This window comes from Callionymus lyra, chromosome 10, assembly GCF_982586985.1.
Source record: "Callionymus lyra chromosome 10, fCalLyr1.hap1.1, whole genome shotgun sequence".
Lineage (NCBI taxonomy): Eukaryota > Metazoa > Chordata > Actinopteri > Syngnathiformes > Callionymidae > Callionymus > Callionymus lyra.
Window position 1 is genome coordinate 2,653,600 of NC_141827.1, and position 23,836 is coordinate 2,677,435.

Here is a 23,836-nt window from a genome sequence, read left to right on the forward strand (position 1 = left end):
AAAGTCGTTTTTAGGCCCATTTTTTAAATGTAATACCGTCGTGTCACCGGTAGATGGAGCCACGCGCTCACTCGAGTGTGCGGAATGATTGACAGGTGTCAGAGCACCGACTCGGTGAGTATTGGGTTTATTCTGTAAAGATCGAGAAGTGTAGAAATGATGATACAACAGTGCGTCATGATCAGACGAGTTCATAAAAGTGATCAGAACACCGTAAGTCCAGGTAACATTCGACAGGTGAGTCACTGCTGGTGGGAGCTGCAGCTCCAGTTCACTTTGGATGGTGTAGCACCGATCGTAGCAGCTGACCAGGATGTAGAAACACACGAGAGAGAAAAGTCTCATTTGGCTCTCTAGCAGAACATCTCCGTCAGCGGCTCTCTTCTCACGACATTTGATACGACGACGTCTGGAGTGACACGAGCAGCACGAGAGCTTCACAGAAACACAGGAGGTTCAACACAGAGCGAGTAAGGCAACGGTAGCGTGTTTGATGGTGACGGTGACTTCTCTTGGTGCAGCTCCATGTGATCCACATCTACACCGGCTCCATGTGATCCACATCTACACCGGCTCCATGTGATCCACATCTACACCGGCTCCATGTGATCCACATGGACACCGGCTCCATGTGATCCACATCTACACCGGCTCCATGTGATCCACATCTACACCGGCTCCATGTGATCCACATCTACACCGGCTCCATGTGATCCACATCTACACCGGCTCCATGTGATCCACATCTACACCGGCTCCATGTGATCCACATCTACACCGGCTCCATGTGATCCACATCTACACCGGCTCCATGTGATCCACATCTACACCGGCTCCATGTGATCCACATCTACACCGGCTCCATGTGATCCACATCTACACCGGCTCCATGTGATCCACATCTACACCGGCTCCATGTGATCCACATCTACACCGGCTCCATGTGATCCACATCTACACACGTCTGGACGTACAGTGAGAAACCAAGGCAGTGCTGAGTCCACTTTAGTGCACGTTTACTCCTTCAAGTCACTTTTCCAGTGTCTCCTTCTCGTCGGCTGCCCCCCCCCACAAGACCACTACGAAGCATGAAGCCTTAAACATCACAGGAGGTGAAGATGGAGGTGATGGGAGGATGAGGAGGAGGAGGAAGATGGGGGGGTATTCACAGTTACAGTCAGAGTCCAGCTACAATCACATTTGCTGTCAATACCAACACTCGGTCGACCTCTGTGACCTTCTTCTTCTTCTTCATCTTCATCATCTTCACACCTCCAGCAGCTCCATCCTCAGGCCATCCCTGAAACACACACACACACACATGTTAAACATAATTAAACATCTGGTGTCATTAAACATCAACTAGTATCAACTCTGGTGTCATTAAACATCAACTAGTATCAACTCTGGTGTCATTAAACATCAACTAGTATCAACTCTGGTGTCATTAAACATCAACTAGTATCAACTCTGGTGTCATTAAACATCAACTAGTATCAACTCTGGTGTCATTAAACATCAACTAGTATCAACTCTGGTGTCATTAAACATCAACTAGTATCAACTCTGGTGTCATTAAACATTAACTAGTATCAACTCTGGTGTCATTAAACATTAACTAGTATCAACTCTGGTGTCATTAAACATCAACTAGTATCAACTCTGGTGTCATTAAACATCAACTAGTATCAACTCTGGTGTCATTAAACATTAACTAGTATCAACTCTGGTGTCATTAAACATTAACTAGTATCAACTCTGGTGTCATTAAACATCAACTAGTATCAACTCTGGTGTCATTAAACATCAACTAGTATCAACTCTGGTGTCATTAAACATCAACTTGTATCAACTCTGGTGTCATTAAACATCAACCAGTATCAACTCTGGTGTCATTAAACATCAACCAGTATCAACTCTGGTGTCATTAAACATCAACTAGTATCAACTCTGGTGTCATTAAACATCAACTAGTATCAACTCTGGTGTCATTAAACATCAACTAGTATCAACTCTGGTGTCATTAAACATCAACTAGTATCAACTCTGGTGTCATTAAACATCAACTAGTATCAACTCTGGTGTCATTAAACATCAACTAGTATCAACTCTGGTGTCATTAAACATCAACTAGTATCAACTCTGGTGTCATTAAACATCAACTAGTATCAACTCTGGTGTCATTAAACATCAATTAGTATCAACTCTGGTGTCATTAAACATCAACTCGTATCAACTCTGGTGTCATTAAACATCAACTAGTATCAACTCTGGTGTCATTAAACATCAACTAGTATCAACTCTGGTGTCATTAAACATCAACTAGTATCAACTCTGGTGTCATTAAACATCAACTAGTATCAACTCTGGTGTCATTAAACATTAACTAGTATCAACTCTGGTGTCATTAAACATCAACTAGTATCAACTCTGGTGTCATTAAACATCAACTAGTATCAAGTCTGGTGTCATTAAACATCAACTCGTATCAACTCTGGTGTCATTAAACATCAACTAGTATCAACTCTGGTGTCATTAAACATCAACTAGTATCAACTCTGGTGTCATTAAACATCAACTAGTATCACCTCTGGTGTCATTAAACATCAACTAGTATCACCTCTGGTGTCATTAAACATCAACTAGTATCAACTCTGGTGTCATTAAACATCAACTAGTATCAACTCTGGTGTCATTAAACATCAACTAGTATCAACTCTGGTGTCATTAAACATCAACTAGTATCAACTCTGGTGTCATTAAACATCAACTAGTATCAACTCTGGTGTCATTAAACATCAACTAGTATCAACTCTGGTGTCATTAAACATCAACTAGTATCAACTCTGGTGTCATTAAACATCAACTAGTATTAACTCTGGTGTCATTAAACATCAACTAGTATCAACTCTGGTGTCATTAAACATCAACTAGTATCAACTCTGGTGTCATGTAGTGAATGTTCTTCAAGACGCAGTAACTTCTCATCATGACCATGTTTTACACTTTATTACTTTATAAAGTTGCTCTGAAATCTGGACGAACAAGAGGTTACGAGAGTCCATTATGATGTTATAATGGCTTCACTCCTCCTCCAGCTGTAATCACGCTTTGTTTATACAACGAGTCCCTTGAAGGTGGAGACCATTGACATGTTGCGTGTTTTCAGTGGGCGGAGCTTAAAAACATTTTCTAATGTCAATATTTCAATGAAAAGAGACACACACACACACACACACACACACACACACACACACACACACACACACACACACACACACACACACACACACACACACACACACACACACACACACACACACACACACACACACACACACACACACACACTAATGTTAAACATAAACTAGTATCAACTCTGGTGTCGTGTAGTGAATGTTCTTCAACTTACTTATTACTTTAATGTGTGTAAAACATGTTCATGATGAGAAGTTACTGCGTCTTGAAGAACATTCACAACACGACAGCAGAGTTAATGTTTATAATCAATAAAGTTCATCTGTTTCTCCAACAAAAGAACTAAAATATAATTCAACATTTGAACTAAAACGTGTCTCAATGTTTCAACAAAAGTTCCTTCTTCAGGAGCTTCAAAAAATCAATGAAGATGTTTTTCTACCTGAAGATAAACAGTTTCTTTAGTTTTCATAATGTTTTTCTTCGGCGTAAACTCAACTCTTGATTGGTGGTCATGTGACTCTATTGAACGAGCAGAACCGTCAGAAGACACTTGAACGTCAATCATTGGAGAAGAAACAACATTTGAAATGGTTTTAAAGTGACATAAAGTCACTCGTGTCTAAACTTAACTCTTTCTCCGTGTTTCCGCCACAAAGGAAGAGTGTGTGTGTGTTTAACACGACCGGTGTGTGTTTAACAACTGGTGTGTGTTTAACGACCGGTGTGTGTCGTCGTCGTCTCGTGTTGCCCGTCTCATGGATTGATTGACAGGCCGCATCAATCAAACCTGCGTCGCGCGCCTGACTTCAGACAATCGTCATGATTTATTCATGTATATTCATGTGATCTTTATCTATAATTCAGAGGCTCGACGTCTTCTCATCTCAAAATAGATTTTCAAACGAAGACCTTTGATCGCTCGCAGCACGACGACGTCTCTACTGTACATCACGAGCGTAGATACACACCAGCTGTCATGTTGTCATCACTTTGTGTCCTTCTGACGGCTCATGCTAATGCTAATGCTAACATCTTCACGCACCGCGTGCTCACTTCAGGAACGTAGGAATAACTGGTGCATTCAAAATGAAAAAGAAAACAATTTAGATCAAATGACGAAACACATATTTATTCCTTGATAGTAATATATATTTAAATGTTTAAACTTCTATGAAGACGTTTTCCAATAGTTGTTCATTTTATTTGTGACTTCCTGCTCTTACAGTCACGAACAGACTCACAAAAGTCACTGAAATGTTTTCCTATCAAAATGATTGATTACGTTTCAATCAATATTTCAAGTGTCGTCATGACACCGTGAGCGTAAACAAACATCTGAGGTCAGTGAAGTAACCACGTGACGTTCAAGATCTAGATTCAAATTAGATTTTCGTTCCAGATCCGGAAGGTTTTCCTAAATGAAGTCGTCGATCACGAGGTCATGTTTACAATAGTTCCAGGAACACAACGTTCCGTTTTATTAACGATGATTAAAATTAATTTTAATATGTTTGTCGACTTCAATGTTTCTTCAACTGAAGATCGAAAAATAAAATAAACCTTCAGTTTCAAACAAATACATTATCGTTACATTATATTCTACATATATGGCTGGGATTATAGAAGCTTTTATTTTGAAACAATACGAGCAGTAATTATTGGTGTGTGTGTGTGATGCTTGTGTGTGTGTGTTGCGTGTGTGTGCGTGCGTGCGCGTGCATGTGTGATGCTTGTGTGTGTGTGTGTTGCTTGTGTGTTGCGTGTGTGTGTGTGTTGCGTGTGTGTGTGCATGCATTTGTGATGCTTGTGTGTGTGTGTGATGCGTGTGTGTGTGTGATGCTTGTGTGATGCTTGTGTGTGTGTTTGTGTGTGCATGCATGTATGATGCTTGTGTGTGTGTGTTGCGTGTGTGTGTAGCGTGTGTGTGTGTGCGTGCGCCTGCATGTGTGATGCTTGTGTGTGTGTGTGTTGCTTGTGTGTGTGTTGCGTGTGTGTATTATTTTTAGCAAATTATACAGTCGTATAAAAACTCACTAAAGGTGTGTGTGTACGTGCATGTGATGTGCGTGTGTGTGATGCGTGTGTGTGTGATGCTTGTGTGATGCTTGTGTGTGTGTGTGTGTGTGTGTGTATGTGTGTGTGTTTGTGTGTGCATGTGTGATGCTTGTGTGTCTGTGTGTGTGTGTGTGCGTGTGTGATGCTTGTGTGTCTGTGTGTGTGTGTGTGCGCGTGCATGTGTGATGCTTGTGTGTCTGTGTGTGTGTGTGTGCGCGTGCATGTGTGATGCTTGTGTGTCTGTGTGTGTGTGTGTGCGCGTGCATGTGTGATGCTTGTGTGTCTGTGTGTGTGTGTGTGCGCGTGCATGTGTGATGCTTGTGTGTCTGTGTGTGTGTGTGTGTGTGCGCGTGCATGTGTGATGCTTGTGTGTCTGTGTGTGTGTGTGTGCGCGTGTGATGCTTGTGTGTACCTGGCTTGACTGGCTTCAGGCTGTTCCATCAGAGTCTGGTTGGCCACAGGCTGCTGGTGGTCCCGTCCTGCTTCTGACCAGGAATCCATGGAGACCCTGGAGGGCGTCGAACTCTCTGCTCTGCTCCTCTCGCTGCTCCCCTTGGCCTCCATGAGACTCAGCAGAGGAGGGTATGAATCCTGCCACACCCCCTGCTGCCCTGAGTTGACTTGAGTCTCTTCTTCCAGATGTTTGTTGGCTCTTTGTTCTCCTGCTTTCATTCTGGCTGCTGGAGGGTCTTTCAGGGCTTCGGCCTCGCCTCGTTCCTCCTCTGAGGGCGGACGCCGATACGTGTCCAACCACTTGAGCTGTCCGTTCTTGTGACTGTACCGGCTGTCGCTGAACCAGCGCACCACCTCCGACTTGGGCAGCCCGGTCTGAACGCTCAGCTCCTCGTACTGCTGGCTGCTGGGCCAGCGGGTCCCGGAGAAAACCTGCCGGAGGACCTGCAGCTGCTGGGGGTTCTTGTTGCTCCAGGACGGGGAGAAGGACGGCTGGCCGGACATCTCCGCGTGACTCTCGGGTTTGAGTTCCTTCGGGACGATCTCTGCCTCCGCTTCGTTCATCTTCAGCCGCTTGAAGTTGATCTTGACGGGGTCGAGTCTGGGCTCTTGGCTTCTTCTGTCCCCCGGGAACAGGTCGTCGTCTTTGATGAGTTGCTGCAAGATGGACATGCTTTTGATGGTGAAGTCCTTCTCATGCTGGTGCAGCAGGGACGGGCTACCTTGAGTACAGGCGGTGGTGCTGGTGCTGTCAGTTTGGGTTTTGCTGGTGTGGTTCATGTCGGGGTCACTGCTCAGCTGTTCGCTGCTGTTGAGATGATCGTTGCATTCGTGGTCCGTCTGGGCAGCAGGTTCCGTGGGGCTGCTGTGATTGTTGCATGTGTTGTTGCTGGTGTTGCTCATGTTCTCTGGACTCTGAGGGAAACTTCCCGCCTCGGTTTGTAAACTGTTGGGTTGTCTGCCGACGGGCTCTGCCACGTGGTTGATGTTATTGCTTATGTTGGTGGAGCTGGCGGCGGCGCTGCTGATGGAGTTGCTGGGGCTGCTGTTGTGGGCCAGTCTTCTGGTGAGCGACTCCAAACCAGCGCTGGTGACGCTGCTGCTACTGCAGGTGCTGCTGCTACCGCTGCTCCAGCCGTTGCTCAGACAGAAGCTGCTCGTATCGACATCGTTGCGTTTGTCTGGATCCGTGGCGGGCTGGCCGTTCTGTGGGGTCCTGACCACCGACGGGATCTTCTGGGTAAAGATTGGAGTGGAGTACGAGACCCTGGTGACGTTGGGGTTTGAAGACAGGCTGGCTTGTCCGGCTACGACTCCGGGTCTGGTCTTCATGTTGCCGAAAGGGTACTTGGGCAATGGAAAGTTTGGTCCTCTGGAGCCGAGCGGGGCTGAGATGGTGTGGTGAGAAACGATGTGATTCATGGTATGTTGTCTCGCCGCTGGCTTCTGAACGGCGCCGCCCTGGAACACAGTGTTGAACATCTTCCTTCGGGCCTCCTCGATCTCCTCGGGAGACCAGCTGATCCCCTGCTTCAGCCTCTGGGCGGTGAACCACAGTTTGATCTGCTCCTCTGGGAACTCGGACACCACCGTCAGGTAGCAGAGCTCGGCTTTGGTCGGGTACGGAAACTTGCCAAAGGATGTCTTGAGAAAGCTGCTGGTGTCCATGGCGGCATCGTAGGTGGGGATGCTGCTGAGAGGGATCATGACTTTTGGAAGGTCTTTATTGAACTCGGAGGAGGGCGGGGAGTAAAGGGAGGGAGTGTGCTGGTGAAAGACTTGGGTGGGCACTGTCGTGGTCATGGGGTTGGTGACAGTGGACCTCGGCATAGCTTGGGCGCCAGTTTGACTGAGAACGCCGTTTTTTAGTTCAGGCACATTTGTCAGCATACTTGGGTCTGCGTCTTTCCCGTTGGCCACCTTCCGTACCTCCACCGTGTGAGAAACCACAATCTTCTTGTGCTCTCCTTTGCCTTTTATGAGCTTGGCGATCGGCGTCTTGGTGGCGATGATTCCTGGCTCGCGGTGGTCTTCTCCGTTCTCGGCGAAAAGGCTTTGCTCCACGGTGGTGACCCCGTCCCTCACGTTGACCGTCAGGGAGGCGGTCACTGAGCCCTCCATGATCTTGGGGTGGGCCTTAGCGTTGTGGAGAGCCAGCGCCTCGAAACGGACCACCGACTCGGAGCAGTTCAGGCAGTAGAAGGTGGGCTGGGCCCGAAAGTCTAGGTGGCAGTTGTGCATGTGGTCCAAAAAGTAGTTGAGATCTCTGGATTCAAAGTGGCACGCCGGACAACTGTAGGCGCCTCCTTTCTGCACCTCACTACATTCTGACGGGGGGGCGCTGAGAGCGTAATGGCCGGACTCTTCACCGGAGATGCTGAGAATGCTGTCCTCGGGGATCGTCGGGAGGAGTTCTGGGAGCGAGCCCAGAATGATCTCCTCGCGCACATGTTTGGACTTGGATGGTATCATGCAGGGCACCGTGGATTTCCTCTTGCTGGCCATGGCGGCGGCGGCGGCGGCGGCGAGAGTGACCGGTTGATTGTCTGCTTGGATGAGAACGGGTGGACGGCGGCGACGAGTGGACGCGTGTCATGGACCAGCCACTATGACATCACAGTGAGGCTTCATGCCGCGGCAGGACTCTGGTCTCATGGACAGCTTCAGAAGCCTCCAGGGAGCCTGAGAGAATAAACAGAGAAGAGTCTTTGTGCCTGTTTCATGTATTCATTACAGTTTAAAAACACTGTACATAGAGAGACCGCGGGGGGCCAACCTGAGGAAAGAAACCATCTGTTCCCCGAGCAAACAAACTCCAGCATGTGAATATTAAACTTTTTTTTTTGGGAGTAAAACAGTATTTATCCATTAAATATTTACACTAAGCTGCGCAGCGAGAAGCTCAAAAGCCCCACGCAGGGTAGCGAGTGTAGGTGGAAACACAGTGTGACGGTGTGGGTGGTTTCTCGCACAAATTATAGCACTTAAGAGAAGCATCTAAGCATTTTCACTCCGCGCGCCTGTAATGGAAAAAGGTGATAATAAAACGAGTGTGAAGAATCACGCCACGCTCTGTAATTAAATTTAGCTAATCTCTCAATGAGTCTCACAGAATTATTTAAATTTAGAAGTGGCCATAAAATCAGAAACTGCGTTGGAACCGGCGACGAGTGAGAAGCTCAAACATAACCACCACCTGGTTCCGACCCGAGCCTCGCTCTCGTCCCAAAACACTTCAGGGAAGCATCTGGACATTCCCACTACCATTAAAATGTTTTTTTCTAATCATACACCGAGTCCAAAATAATCCCAGCACTGTGCAGTATCGCTCACTCCTGATCCAGTTCTAGAAAGAAAGGTCTAGAAATACTCTTCTCAGGAAGTACACACACGTCTGTATATAATGTTGGAGCTTCTTAGATAAACTCTTTTAGCGACTCAATGGGTTTTCTCATTGACATTAGCTTCAAGCTAGCTTCATTTGAAGAGACGGACCGGAGCGAGTGTATTTACATTTATTTAATTGTCGTACAGTTTAATGGCTTTTAAATAATAGTGTTTTATACACAATGTGAGGTTAACAGCTACTTATTAGTATATAATAACACCAAATACATGTGAGTCAACAAGAGTCTGCAACTGAACCTTCAAGTCCAGTATATCTACACAAATACATGTACTTTACATCATATTTGTGTAGCCTAAATACAACTCGTAACACTGTACACACTTGAGCGCAGCTATAGTTGTTGCCTTGGATTTCCAGACTCGTGTCGAGCTGTCACTTTGGATAAATTGTTAGACGAGGATTAAGAAAATAAACACAGCAGTCGCTTCGATCTTATGAGTATTTGTTGTAGTTTTATTGACTGTTTGCTGCGATCATCTCACATGTGACCAGGGAAGTATTTTTAGCTTTTTTCTACGCTTCAATCAGCAACAGATACTCTTCAGTCATCGCGGCACGTTTTCTGATCAACGCTCGTGTTGTATTTCTGAGGAAACTTAACATTTACACTCTGGCATTCAGCGCAGCAGGAGGTTCGCGGAGGAGGCGTGAAACCGAATTATCCTTCGTCTCGGGATGAAACCCGTTGATAAAAATGGGTCTTTTTAAATGTCAACTGACTTCTGGGTCCACGTCCTCCTGCTCCTCGCATTTACATCATGTCTTCCATATTTTCTAATAAAACAGGAAATATTTCCATTTAGAAAATCAGACGCGTCTTAAATGATAATTCATGTGATGATTCTGACCTTTTCCTCTTTGAATATTCAGTATTTAATGATCGTTAAACTTTTCAAATTGATTTATAATTTTTATTGAGAATATCTTTTATCATTTTAGGTCTTTTGAGCTCTTTGACATTGTTTATATTTTGACCCACTTGATCTCATTCTTGACCATTTAACATCATCAACGTGATGTTTTTATTGTGTGTTTTTAAGTGATAAAATAACATACAAATTTAAAGGAATTTTCTTTATGATTATTTAGCAGTTCCAGTAAAGAAATGTGATGTTTTAATAATGTTTCATTCAAACTATCATGTATTTTTGTCTTGATAACAATGTTTCTTTACCTTGCTTAAAACATATTTGTCAGGTTTGCAGCTCAGCCCTGAGAGTGGAAAGTTAATATGACAGAATAAATACGAGTGAAGCCTCTGAGGGGGATGTTGATTCTGCTGCACGTCCAAACGCAGCAGCTGTTTCTCGGGTCTGCAGGCGGAAATATGCTAATACAACAACTATATTTGCTCAACTATTGAGTTTTCATTGCCGTTGTGGATTCTTGGGGTGCACTTAAAATGTGTCAAATCGCTCCGATCGTGCGCTTTATGAAGCAAACATATGTGTGTGTCGCGCTTTACTGCCGCTCTCAACATATTTGTGTGTCTGGGAAGATTTCCTCAAACACATTCAGAGCCGTTTACAATCTGCCGGCTCAAACCTAGATTTGTCCGACACACTCTCACACACACGGCAGGAACGTCGGCGCTCCTGAAGCCACCAAGACTCTCTGCCGGGTCGGTAAACGGGCCGCGATGCGAGCGAACACTTCTGCCCTCAGTTTGAACCCGTGACACGCAGCCTCCTTCTTTTGTCTTCCTCTACGAGACGAAGCGTTGAAGTGAGACGTGCCGTGAAAGCTACTCTCGTTCTATCAGCGCGTGTCAATCATCCGCCAGCGTCGGCGGCGAGCAACGGCTTCCTTCACGTCCTCACGAGCGGAGGACCCGGAGCGAGGGACGCCTGCCATGAAAACCTGACAAAAAACAACAAAACAAAAGGCGTTTAACAGTCGGATCCCACAGACTCTGGAGCGATCGCTCGGAGCCGGCGAGCCTGGCCGGTAAATAAAAGATGAACCTGTTCCAGAATTAAAACCCTTAAATGACGGCCCAACAGAACACAATGATCCCAGATGGTGATGTGCTCCTTAAACTACCTTTTTTTTCATTTCCATTCACGACGGCTGCTCAGTGAAGGACGAACTCAAGGAAAAGTGGGTCACTAATCCCACCCGCACGTAAACGTGTCTCCCTGCGATACACTCCACTGACCCCCGCCGAGGACACCGTGTGGTTCTACTGGACCAGGGATTTAGTTCTGGTGCAACGATGGGTGAAGTCGTGCACGACTGGAACATCTGTGAGAGGAGCTGCTGCTTCATCGACGTGTTACATGAGGTCATCGACGTGTTATTGAAACATGGACCCACAGCTACGTTTGCGTCAGTAAATAAATACAATTTAGGTCAGGAAATAGACTTTTCTGTGTAAAATAAATAAATAAATACAGTCATCTGTAAATACAATGAACAGTAAAATAAAAAGCGGTTTAATGTGGATTAAACAGATAAAAAACAGCAACTTATATTAGTATTTATATAATATTTATCAAAAAGAGAAAATAAGGAAACAGATAAAATAAGAAAACATTTAATTTAAAACTTCCGTGTGGAAAAAGAATTGAATAGATTATTTGAACACGGATAAGAAGAGAAGATAATTGTATGACGCGAATATTAAATAAATAATTACAAGCAATAAAATGTATTTTTATAAAATAGGAAACTACAAAAGCTAACATGTTGGGTCAAAAGAGAGACATTAGCTTAGCATCTCGTTCACGGCTGTTTTGGGAAATTATTTGTCAATTACATTTGACAATGTGAATTAAAAACTAAATGAGTTTCAGTTATTAATTTGGGGAATTCAAAGTAGTTATATAGTAATTAACCTGAAAAAATATCTTCAGTGTATTATTTTTAGCAAATTATACAGTCGTATAAAAACACTGAGGTGTGTGTGTGTGTGTGTGTGTGTGTGTGAGAGTGTGTGTGTCTTATAGTCAGAAATGAATGATATCAGTTTGTAAAACATTAACTGAGAACACAGTTTAGTGGTTTGTTCCTGGAGTTCGACTGCAGGAGACGGTCTGTGACGGTGTGTGACCTCACAACAACAACAACAACAACAACAACAACAACAACGATGACAACAACGACAACAACGACAACAACAACTTCCTGCATGAGAAAACGGAGGCAGAAGTTGGAAAAGGTTGCATAAAGAATCAGGTCAGCCATCAAAAGAATGGGCGTCTCTCTCTCTCCTGCCAGCGGGACGAGCGAGGAGACGAGAGCGTCCCAGACGTGGTTTCAATGGATCCCGAGACAGTGTTTGGAGGCAGACAACAGTGGCCCGGCCGCGTCCCAAGTGTGTCCCATGTCTCGGCGTTGGCGCTGCCTCCCGCGAGTCGGACCAGGAAACTCTTTTTCATCCGCCCAGACTGCGGGAGCCACGGCTCCATCGAACACCCACTCGCTCGCAGCATGTTTGAACTACTCAACTTTCCTAAACCTCCCTCAAACAAATGGGATTATAATTCCGCCATGGTTGACGCGATTTCATTTGCCTCCGGGATTAGAAAAAAAAGGGCCCCCTGCTGTGCCTTCACGTCCATTTCCATAACAATATCATATTTACATGTGAATCCTGGCGAAGAGTGTCGTGGAGTCGCAGGCTGGCACGTGGCGCGTCAATCTCATCGCACAATTACAAAGACGGCGTATTCCCGTTCCTCGCCTCATAAACTGCTGCAGTAATTACTGGGTAACAACAGATCTAATCTACAGAGAGGTGAGGCTGTAAAGAGGCTGCAACATTAAAATTTAATTCAAAAGCGTTGGTCGCGCACGTGCGTCGTGGACCAGGAAAGACAAAGAGGAATAAAGTCAGACGATCGGAGGGAAAGTGAGAGGATGATGAAGTGACGAGAGAATATTCCTGCAGAGACGCTCACACCCTTCCTGCTGAACCTCAACAGAGACATGTGGTTAATAATGACAATATTTGAGCAGAAGATGCGACAGATTTGATAATATAATAATATCAAGACGTGTGCACGAGCTCACGGACGTCCCTCGTTCTGTCCTTCAAAATGTTCTTTATTGACATGAGATAAAGGAAACGTTGACAGAATCACATCAACACACCCTTCGCTGGAACGTTCAATTTTGTAGGAATTTATATGGTGCGTTGACAGGTGTGGGAAAAATGAAGCGACAATTTCAGTTCAAGAATGAAAAACTATAAACGAGAAACACGAAGAACAACAAATCAAATCTCGCTTTTAACGTCTTTAACGAAACGATAAAATAATCACCTTTTTTTTTGTACATTGTTTTAATTCTGTTACTCAATTCTGCCGAAAACACTATTTTATTTGGCTAAATATTACCAGATGTACCTTTAACCCACAATATATTTGTATTTTTCTTGGATTCTAAAGAGGGTTTTTTTCTTCTTCTAAATCTCACGTGTAAATGATTTATTGTTTAATAAATTTAATATTTGTTCTCATCTGTATAAAACTATACCAGAATATTCCTGAAATATTTAATTTGACTGAAACTAAGAATAGTTTGAACGTTCGTAAAACAAATAAAAGGAAAATATCTGGACTCGATTTAAAATTCAAAACAGTCTCGACAACAAAAGTGTTTCAGATCAAAATAGCAGACGAACGTCAGACTCTGCTGCGTGAAAACAAAACAAGGTCTCGTCCGGAGACGCGTCAGATTCTTCCTCCGTGGAGCAGATTAGCGAGAGTCAGCTGGACCGGAATATAAGCCACAGACCAGAGCAATTACAGCTGTGCACGGAGAAGATTAGGAACAATGGCGTCTCATTTGAAAGCGGAACGTGATCCAGCTCAGGAGGGCCCGGCCCGGCCCGGCGTTCTGTCCATCACGCTCCAGTCGCCCGGACGTCTGGACGCGTCATTAGCGGCTAATACACCAGACGTGTCCTCGGCACACACTCTTTTCTTCCCGGGTGTGTTTCGGAGACGCAGGTGTTGTTCGGCACCTCGGCGTCCTCCTCCTCCGCCCCCCCACACCCCTTTCTTTTTCCACTTCCACGACTGCAGCCTCGTCCGCGGGGAGACTGTTTGGTGGTGCCACTCATGTGTTAACATCGCCATGGCAACCCCTCTCCTCCCCTTGCCCACCCTGCCACACACACACACACACACACACGTCAGGAGTCACTGGCCCTCAGGATGAGGGAATTCTCTGGACTGGATCCTGTGCAGGACAAACTTCTGCAGAAGCACATTTCAACTTCAGGAACTTCCTCAGGTGAACAAAGACAGAACGAGACAGAAAAGTAAGTTTCAAAGTAGCGTTGGCCTTGAGACTCGGAGTGTGTGTGTGTGTGTGTCTGTTTTGTGTTAATCACAGTTGAAATCATATATTGTTCTCAGAGGTTTCTATCTGTGGCCCAGATGAACGTCACACAAACAAACCATGGTGTGCGGAGAAGAAGGATCTGAGTCATGCATCTTTTTTACATCACTTTCGATGAATAACTTCTTCAGTTCTGGCGCCAGGACTACAGGCGTTCATTTGGCGACTTAAGAAGAAAAGGAAGAAAGATGGCGGCGCTCCGCACATTGTACTGTCCATCCTAAAATGGCTGACGTTTCAGACTCTTTTGAGCGTCTTTCTGAACGTCTGGCGAACGCCGGCTCCTGCTGACCGACCCTTTCTAGCCGGGGACGCGAGGGCAGGGGCTGGAGGTGGCCCCGATCCCCTTCTTTGGGCTGGAACTATGCAAACATGCTTCTTTTTATTGGAGCCTTTGAGCCGAAGCTCGGATGCAGCGACGGTTGGTTCGACGACAAAAGCAAACGGAGAAAAGAAAAGGCCTCGAAGAAAATCTTTTCTCAGGACGAAAAGATCCTTCAGTGGATTTTCATTAAAAACGCTTTTCTAGACGCGAGGAACGCTTGGTTTCTCGTCTAAACTCAAGGAATGTTGCGACTAAATCTGCAAATCATGACCTTATGACCTCCTGAGCCTCACAGGGAGAGAAAGTTACCTGCAGCTTCTACACAATGTTCCATAAATACATGTATAGATACTGTAGTAGAGGTTTGTCGTCAAGAATGTGTTGATATGTATTTAGGATCAACAATACCTTAGTGTACCCAAGTATATATGTGTAGTATTGTCCAGTACTTGACTCTGTTGTTGTGATAGTGTAGTAACAAGTATATATGTGTAGTATTGTCCAGTACTTGACTCTGGTGTTGTGATAGTGTAGTAACAAGTATATATGTGTAGTATTGTCCAGTACTTGACTCTGGTGTTGTGATAGTGTAGTAACAAGTATATATGTGTAGTATTGTCCAGTACTTGACTCTGGTGTTGTGATAGTGTAGTAACAAGTATATATGTGTAGTATTGTCCAGTACTTGACTCTGGTGTTGTGATAGTGTAGTAACAAGTATATATGTGTAGTATTGTCCAGTACTTGACTCTGGTGTTGTGATAGTGTAGTAACAAGTATATATGTGTAGTATTGTCCAGTACTTGGCTCTGGTGTTGTGATAGTGTAGTAACAAGTATATATGTGTAGTATTGTCCAGTACTTGACTCTGGTGTTGTGATAGTGTAGTAACAAGTATATATGTGTAGTATTGTCCAGTACTTGACTGTGGTGTTGTGATAGTGTAGTAACAAGTATATATGTGTAGTATTGTCCAGTACTTGACTCTAGTGTTTTGATAGTGTAGTAAGAAGTATATATGTGTAGTATTGTCCAGTACTTGACTCTGGTGTTGTGATAGCGTAGTAAGAAGTATATATGTGTAGTATTGTCCAGTACTTGACTCTAGTGTTATGATAGTGTAGTAAGAAGTATATATGTGTAGTATTGTCCAGTACTTGACTCTAGTGTTATGATAGTGTAGTAAGAAGTTTATATGTGTAGTATTGTCCAGTACTTGACTCTAGTGTTATGATAGTGTAGTAAGAAGTATATATGTGTAGTATTGTCCAGTACTTGACTCTAGTGTTATGATAGTGTAGTAAGAAGTATATATGTGTAGTATTGTCCAGTACTTGACTCTGGTGTTATGCTAGTGTAGTAACAAGTATATATGTGTAGTATTGTCCAGTACTTGACTCTGGTGTTGTGATAGTGTAGTAACAAGTATATATGTGTAGTATTGTCCAGTACTTGACTCTGGCGTTGTGATAGTGTAGTAACAAGTATATATGTGTAGTATTGTCCAGTACTTGACTCTGGTGTTATGATAGTGTAGTAAGAAGTATATATGTGTAGTATTGTCCAGTACTTGACTCTGGTGTTATGATAGTGTAGTAAGAAGTATATATGTGTAGTATTGTCCAGTACTTGACTCTGGTGCTATGATAGTGTAGTTACAAGTATATATGTGTAGTATTGTCCAGTACTTGACTCTGGTGTTGTGATAGTGTAGTATCAAGTATATATGTGTAGTATTGTCCAGTACTTGACTCTGGTGCTATGATAGTGTAGTAACAAGTATATATGTGTAGTATAGCTGTGGAGGACGTAACCACTGCCGCCATCTCGAGGCCAGAAGTTTAATTGCAACACAAAAATGAACAATATGCCGTAAATATGTTTTAACAGTAAATGTAAAAATCAAAGTATGTTGATACAGTATCGCACCAGAATAAACCAAACTAATCTCTGCTACTTATGCTCGTGTGACGGTCACAGGGTGTCGGCGACGGAGTTCTGCTTGGCGGCGTCTGCGTACACAAACACTTTGCGAGGCCCTCACGAAACACGGCGAGCTGAGCCTAATTGCGGCGAGCGAGGGATGAAAGACAACATGTCTGGCCTCATTACAGCGCTTCCCAGAAGAGACCTGGACCAGCGTTCCAGGGACGCACAAACAGAACATTCCCTCAGTGGAGGAAGAACCTTCAGTGGAGGAAGAACCTCCAGTGGAAGAAGAACCTCCAGTGGAGGAAGAACCTCTAGTGGAAGAAGAACCTCCAGTGGAGGTGGAGGAAGAACCTCCACTGGAGGAAGAACCTCCAGTGGAGGTGGAAGAAGAACCTCCAGTGGAGGTGGAGGAAGAACCTCCACTGGAGGAAGAACCTCCAGTGGGAGAAGGACCTCCAGTCACTTCTCCAGTCACTTCTCCAGCATGTCCACAGCTCACCTCGCCGCTCGCCCACGCACCGACCACGGGTCCTGCGCCCCCCCGCTGGCTCCCGCACACGGTCCCGGCTCCAGAGTCCAACAACACAGGACCTGGTGCCGGTTTCATGACCTACATTATATGTAACCAGACGTTGAATTATTCAAGATTCAGCGGCTCGGGTGAGACGTAAACACGACCCCGGGGGTCGACGCCAGGGTCCCTGGAGGGGGCGTCGGGGTCAAAGGGCAACACAACAGAGTAACAAGTGTGTTCTTGTGAATGATTCGTCGTTCAGGTGTGTGTGTGTGTGTGTGTGTTTGTGTGGAGCACATGTCGGGAGGAAAGAGTGTAACACTCCTGGTGTGTGTGTGTGTGTGTGTGTGTGTGTGTGTGAGAGAGAGAGGTGAAAGCCGACACTTGGGGTACAGTTGGATCATCTATGGACTTGAGGAGGATCTCTTTTTTTTTCTCTCCCTCTCTCTCTCTCTCCCTCTGGATAAATACGGCTCTGTTGTGCAATAAAATAAGCAAATACGTCACATTATATACGAGCTACAGTGAGTCGGACATGTTGACACACACACACGCACAAACACACACACACACACACGGACACACACTTGCTAAAGGCGATCAGACATTCTATATATCCCTCCACCCTCCCCTCCTCCTGCTGTCGCCATTTTAAACATTCATTTAAACGTCAAATGAGCAGAAAATCTTCCCAAAATGTTGCCTCGAAACAAGTTCCAGCGATCGCGCCTCGACCGTCTTCGGACCTATTTCTCGCCTCGGAAGAACAAACGTCTTACCTCGACGGGCGGCGAGAAGAATCCGCCATGAAGGTCCAAAGATGTGGATTAGATCCGCGTCTCCTCGAGTGAACCCGCTGAACTGGCGTGAACCCTCGCTGTCCACGGAGGTACGTTACAACTACATGAGAGCCGCACACGCGCGCGCGCACACACACACACACACACACACACACGCGGCTCGAGTGTGTTCGCAGGACGAGCTGCACGAAATATAGTGTGTTTCCTATGAACACGTGACTCCAGCGTCATCCAAAATCCAAAAGCCTTTCATCTCACATTTTTGGAGAGGGGCGGGAGAGGAGGGGCGGGAGGTCCATACTGTGGTTACATCAGAGACACGTGAACGCATCACGACAACTTCATCCTTGAACGCATCATGACAACTTCATCCTGGACCTGGACGCGCGCGCGGCTCTGGAGGAATCGCATGAAATAAAAAAAAAAGTCAAATCAAAGTTATTCTGTAGGTGGAAGAAATGAACTTTGACCTCAGGCGTGTCTCGAGCTCAACGCAGGCTTCAATAAACGATCCTCGTCACTGTATTTATTCATCTTCGTGTAAAAAAAAACAAGATGGAAATTGAAGGATGAATGACAGATTAGAAGGAACTGGATGAGCCGGTTTTCATCTTAGAAAATGTAAAGTAGCATAAATAGTGTAGATAGTGACTAGAAAAAAACAGATTCATATGTCAATATATTTTTATTACATATATTAAATGTATCCCCTTGAAAGTTTATCATATATCGAAAACATTATATTTTGCCCTCCTATTAGTGTCATTACGGTAACACTAATCCATCCAAACAAACGAAATTCACCAAAAACTGATGATTATTTACCATTAACCTAAATATATACATTTATTATTCGTTTATAACGTGTTAATAAACGGACAGATTGATCAAATAAGTAATTAATAATAAGTTTCGAATATGATTCATATTTTAAACAGTTATTTATTATTGAATTCTGAGTTCAGCGGGAGAATCTTTATTAGTATTTAATGAACTGTGAGTTAGAAAGAAATGTTTCAATTCTGTGAGTCAGAAGAAACTGTAATAAAACTGCAGATGAATTCACGTCAGCTCTGCTAAGTAAATATTTGTTACATTTATTTGTTGTTTATTTCAAAAGAAAGACAAAAAATTGAAAAGAAATGCAGTCATGTCGAAAAAAGTAAAGTAAATTTAAACATAACTCACATTTACATTCATCATATTGAAGATTAACTTTGGTAATAGTTATACATTTATTTAAGTTGAAAACACATTAATACAAATAATGCAAAAACACTTAAAAAAATGGATTTTTACCAAATAAAATAAGCGATATATATATTATAGTTTTACTTTAATGTGCTGTGGTAAAGCTATTAAAAATGCAACAAAATTCTACATTTACCGCTGAAGGAAAATTGTTTTATTTATTTTATCGATGCTGAAAAGATACGGAAACTTAAACACCAGATTTCACGTATATAAATATGTTATAAATCAACTTAAAAGAAGCAGAATCGTGTGAAGAACTTGTTCTTTTAAGAAGAGATTAAAATATGTGGCAAATTATTTGCTTCACTAACATCTTGTTTGTTTTTTATCCTGCGAAGCAACAACACGCCCAAAACCAGCAGCTGCCAGATCCACACAATCTTCACGACTGCAATTAACCTTCGTATGTTTTCTCAAAGAATTCACCTGAAAATCTGCTCCGCGCTTCCCGACGACCAACTTTTCACGGAATATTCAGCGACGGTTACAAAACGCTGACCCTCGGATGTGCATCAAAATTCAGAGGAAAAACACTGAAGCCCCCAAACCAGATCGGAGAGAGTTAAACACAAGGAGGCCAGAGGACTGTTGCTATGGCAATAAAAGGAACGGAGTGTTACAAGAAATATCGCACTAATTGTTATTGTAATTGCATTGAAGTGGTTGCGTGGACGGTCGGGACCGGAGGGTCGGGGGGGTTTGAAGGTTACACGTCTGAACCTACCACCTCCCGGGGACCAGAACCTGGACGAGGAGATGTTAATGAGAGATCTTTGAGGTCGTTTCTGACGCGAGAAGGAGTTCCTGCAGCGATGAATAGAAACTGTAGATTTGGGAGGAACCATTGTTTTCTCTGGCAGCCGACCCGGCAGACGAGTTCACATGTGGCCTGTAGCTACACTGAAGTGCAGGAGACACTGAAGAAATCCTTCTTTTCATGCAGCGTTTCTTTACGATGGGGCGCGGCTCGTGAATGTTTGGGTGACAGTGAAGACGCTTCCGCCGCCGTCTTTACCAGCAGACCTGGTGACTCAGACGCCGTTCTGGTTATTACTGGTCGGGCTTGAAATCTCTGTTTAGGTGAAGGTGCGACTGTTCGGTGCCAACATCGTGAAATGATAAAACCTCCAGTCAAAGGTCAATCCTGCAGAAGCTGAACCGACTACACTTTTATTTCATTAACCAACTGGTTACATGAAGTTATGTGAAGTCAATCTTCTTGTCTTACTTGTACTATTATGACGTAGTGAAAGTAAATGAGGAACTAAACAATTTAAAGAGCATCTTAACCGACAAGTTACTAGTTCAACTTGTTTTCTGTTGTTGGACTTAAGTGAGAACATAAATAAAATCAACTTTAGCTTCAGTTTCTATTTTTTATTATGAATTATATTTGAATATTTCCATCAGACCTGAGAACATTTATACGTTTTATTCCTTTAAACTTCCTTCTGTGACATTTCTGTTCATTCGTCGCTAACTTGTTGGTGGGAAAGAAGAAAACTAGAAAAGCACCGAGGCAGCCCATACCTCTGCCAAGAAGCTTGTTTTACACGACACTAACACAAAACACACAATCAATAAAACACCATTCAACCGTTGGCTGAAGGCTAAAGTTCAATGACTGGGACTCATAGCCTCATGGTTGAGAACACAGGCGTGTTAACCACTAGTCCAGCAGGTAGTTAAGGTTGAGTTCATAAAGGTTAAAGTTCACCCAAAATATACTCATTCACTGCCCTCGACTAATGTTGGAATATCTTCAAAGTAATCTGTTCTTTTTAGACAAAAGTGTTTGTTAATTTTAATGTAGCGACTGGAGCTCAGTTGTCATCCAAAAAGAAACATAACATCCAAACACCTCCGAAGCTACATTTAAAATGAACATACATTTCTGCCAGTAAGTCCAAAAAGGAACGAATGACTCCGAGAATAATCGTAACCTTTACTCGCGGCGAGATTGTGATATCATATTATTCTATTATTATTATTATTATATTATTATTATTATCTCTCTATCTTATCTCTCTTGGTGAAGCCGAGCAGCAGCGAGTGAAGACGAAACCTTCACGAGTCCAGATGAACAGAACATCATCTCTGCTGATCATGTTGACTTTCATAAGGAAAGACAAAAACCTACGTGTCATTAATTGTTGTTTTAAAAAGTGACAAACGAGGAACTATGGTGGACGAGATAAGACCTGATCTCCATGTGGAGAGACTTTTGTGTGAGTCTGTGACGCTAAAGTGTTAATGAAGTCACTTCAGGAGCAGAAGACAATTCAATGAAATCATCTGAGATTTCCCGGAATATTCTTTTTTTTGGCGCCGATTTCCTAATCGGGATCTCAGTGCTCATGGAGCATTTCTCAGCTAGTCGGGGCCAGAGGCAGGGGACACACAGAGACACACAACCCTTCACACACAGACTCACACCTGCAGACATATAGTGTATTCAATCATCTCTGATGTGTCGACAAATACGTTGGTAGGTTTTAACCTGGAAATCCTTTATTTTCAAGTTGATTTCCCAGAGAGTTACGTTGAAATGTTTCGCTGATTTGAGTTAAACTGTCAACAGACCATGAACATGTTGATCATCTAATCTTCTCCGTTGAGGTAACACAATTCAAATGCAATTTAAAACCATGAACATCACTTTGAAACCTCCAGGGTCACCATGACCCGGATGAACGAGAAGCTACACAAACATCTACTATTGCTCATCATTGACTCTTTGTTGATGTTTGTTTGACTCGACTTCCATAAATCCACGACATTACAAATCTTACATTCTTGGCCTGAAAATACTTGAAACACTTGCCAGAGAAAGTTAAACAACTTCTTAAGTTGTTTTTCTGACCAAACAACCCTGATGTCACACAACCTTACTAACTTACTGACTAACTTACTTACTAAATTTCTAACTTATTGACTAACTTACTTACTCACTCACTAACGTACTTACCAAATTACTGACTAACTGACTGACAAACTTTCTAACTTACTTACTTACTAACTGACTTACTGACTAACTTACCAACTTACTGACTTACTGACTAACTAACTGACTAACTTACCAACTTACTGACTAACTTACTGACTAACTAACTTATTAACTCACTTACTAACATACTTACTAACTTTCTAACTTACTTACTCACTTACTAACCTACATACTAAATTACTGACTAACTTTCTAACTGACTTACTTACTGACTAACTTACCAACTTACTGACTAACTTACTGACTATCTTACCAACTTATTGACTTACTTACTAAGTTACTGACTAACTTACTGGCTAACTTACCGACTAATTTACCAACTTATCGACTTACTTACTAACTTACTGACTAACTAACTTACTGACTAAATCGTTCTCCATCTTTGCTGTTTAGCTTTCATTGTAATTCTTTCGTCTCTACTTCTGAGCCTGAAGTTTTCTAATAAATACTTGTAAAGTCTAATAAAGTGTCTAAAAGAAAACATTTCTGAAAGTAGAACGCTCTCCTCTCTAGGCTCCAATGCATCCTGGGAAAACATTGGATGACGTTATCGTCCTCGTGGGAAATGAGAATAGCCGTGAATCTGTATCATTGACAGTGGACTTTACACTTATTAAAGGTGTCACGATATACGACGACGTGTGATGTGCGAGCGAGCGCGAGCTGCTAATGTGCGACTTCATCTTCTTATGACAAACAAACACCGGAGGCAGGAATTGTTAAGTGCAGCGACCGTGAAGCAGCGTTTAAGTTTGCGACTAATTGCTTTGTTTCCCTGGAGCCACAGGCTGATTAGAGCTGCTAACCAGTGGACTAGTTAGTGCCAGTGAACGCCCATGACACGGTTTCATCTGACTCTCAAACTTGTGGGCGAGATGTGAGTCTCATAATTACACCTCCATGATGAAGATATCAGTGATGCTTTATGCAGACGATGTAGTGTTTAGATCTGTGTGGTCGTGATATTGAGTTTAGATTTCATTCTCAAGTCCTGGACTCATCGTCCACCACTGATCCAGGATTCAGGTCAGTGTGCTCAGTGTTCCCTCCCCAATAACCTGTTAGAACGTCTGTTGGAACGTCTGTTGGAACCTCCGTAAGAACATCTGTTAGAACTTGCGTTAGAGCGTCCATTAGAACGTCTGTTGGAACCTCCGTTAGAACTTCTGTTAGAACCTCCGTAAGAACATCTGTTAGAACTTGCGTTAGAGCGTCCATTAGAACGTCTGTTGGAACCTCCGTTAGAACTTCTGTTAGAACCTCCGTAAGAACATCTGTTAGAACTTGCGTTAGAGCGTCCATTAGAACGTCTGTTGGAACCTCCGTTAGAACTTCTGTTAGAACCTCCGTAAGAACATCTGTTAGAACTTGCGTTAGAGCGTCCATTAGAACGTCTGTTGGAACCTCCGTTAGAACTTCTGTTAGAACCTCCGTTAGAACTTCTGTTAGAACCTCCGTAAGAACATCTGTTAGAACCTCCGTAAGAACGTCTGTTAGAACTTGCGTTAGAACTTTTGTTAGAACGTCTTTTGGAACG

General features: G+C 43.5%; 1 protein-coding gene across 1 annotated transcript; it reads right to left on the bottom strand.

Annotated features, from left to right (window-relative positions):
• Positions 1 to 110: 110 nt before the first annotated feature.
• zhx3a (zinc fingers and homeoboxes 3a) lies at positions 111 to 18,222 on the bottom strand. The gene is made up of 3 exons (XM_087800084.1): positions 18,018 to 18,222; positions 5,669 to 8,391; positions 111 to 1,300 (listed from the first exon to the last, which is right to left on the bottom strand). The coding sequence occupies exons 2-3, from the start codon at positions 8,212 to 8,214 to the stop codon at positions 1,267 to 1,269; spliced, it is 2,580 nt and encodes an 859-aa protein (XP_087656210.1). The 5' UTR covers positions 8,215 to 8,391; positions 18,018 to 18,222; the 3' UTR covers positions 111 to 1,266.
• Between the last annotated feature and the right edge of the window lie 5,614 nt (positions 18,223 to 23,836).

What these genes read in the sequence shown, in the direction of transcription:
- zhx3a (XM_087800084.1), bottom strand. Translation starts at nt 8,214, where the DNA reads ATGGCCAGCAAGAGGAAATCCACGGTGCCCTGCATGATACCATCCAAG. An exon ending in CCTGAAGCCAGTCAAGCCAG is followed by an intron (nt 1,301 to 5,668) that starts GTACACACAAGC and finishes TGTGTGTTTCAG; the next exon opens with GGATGGCCTGAGGATGGAGC.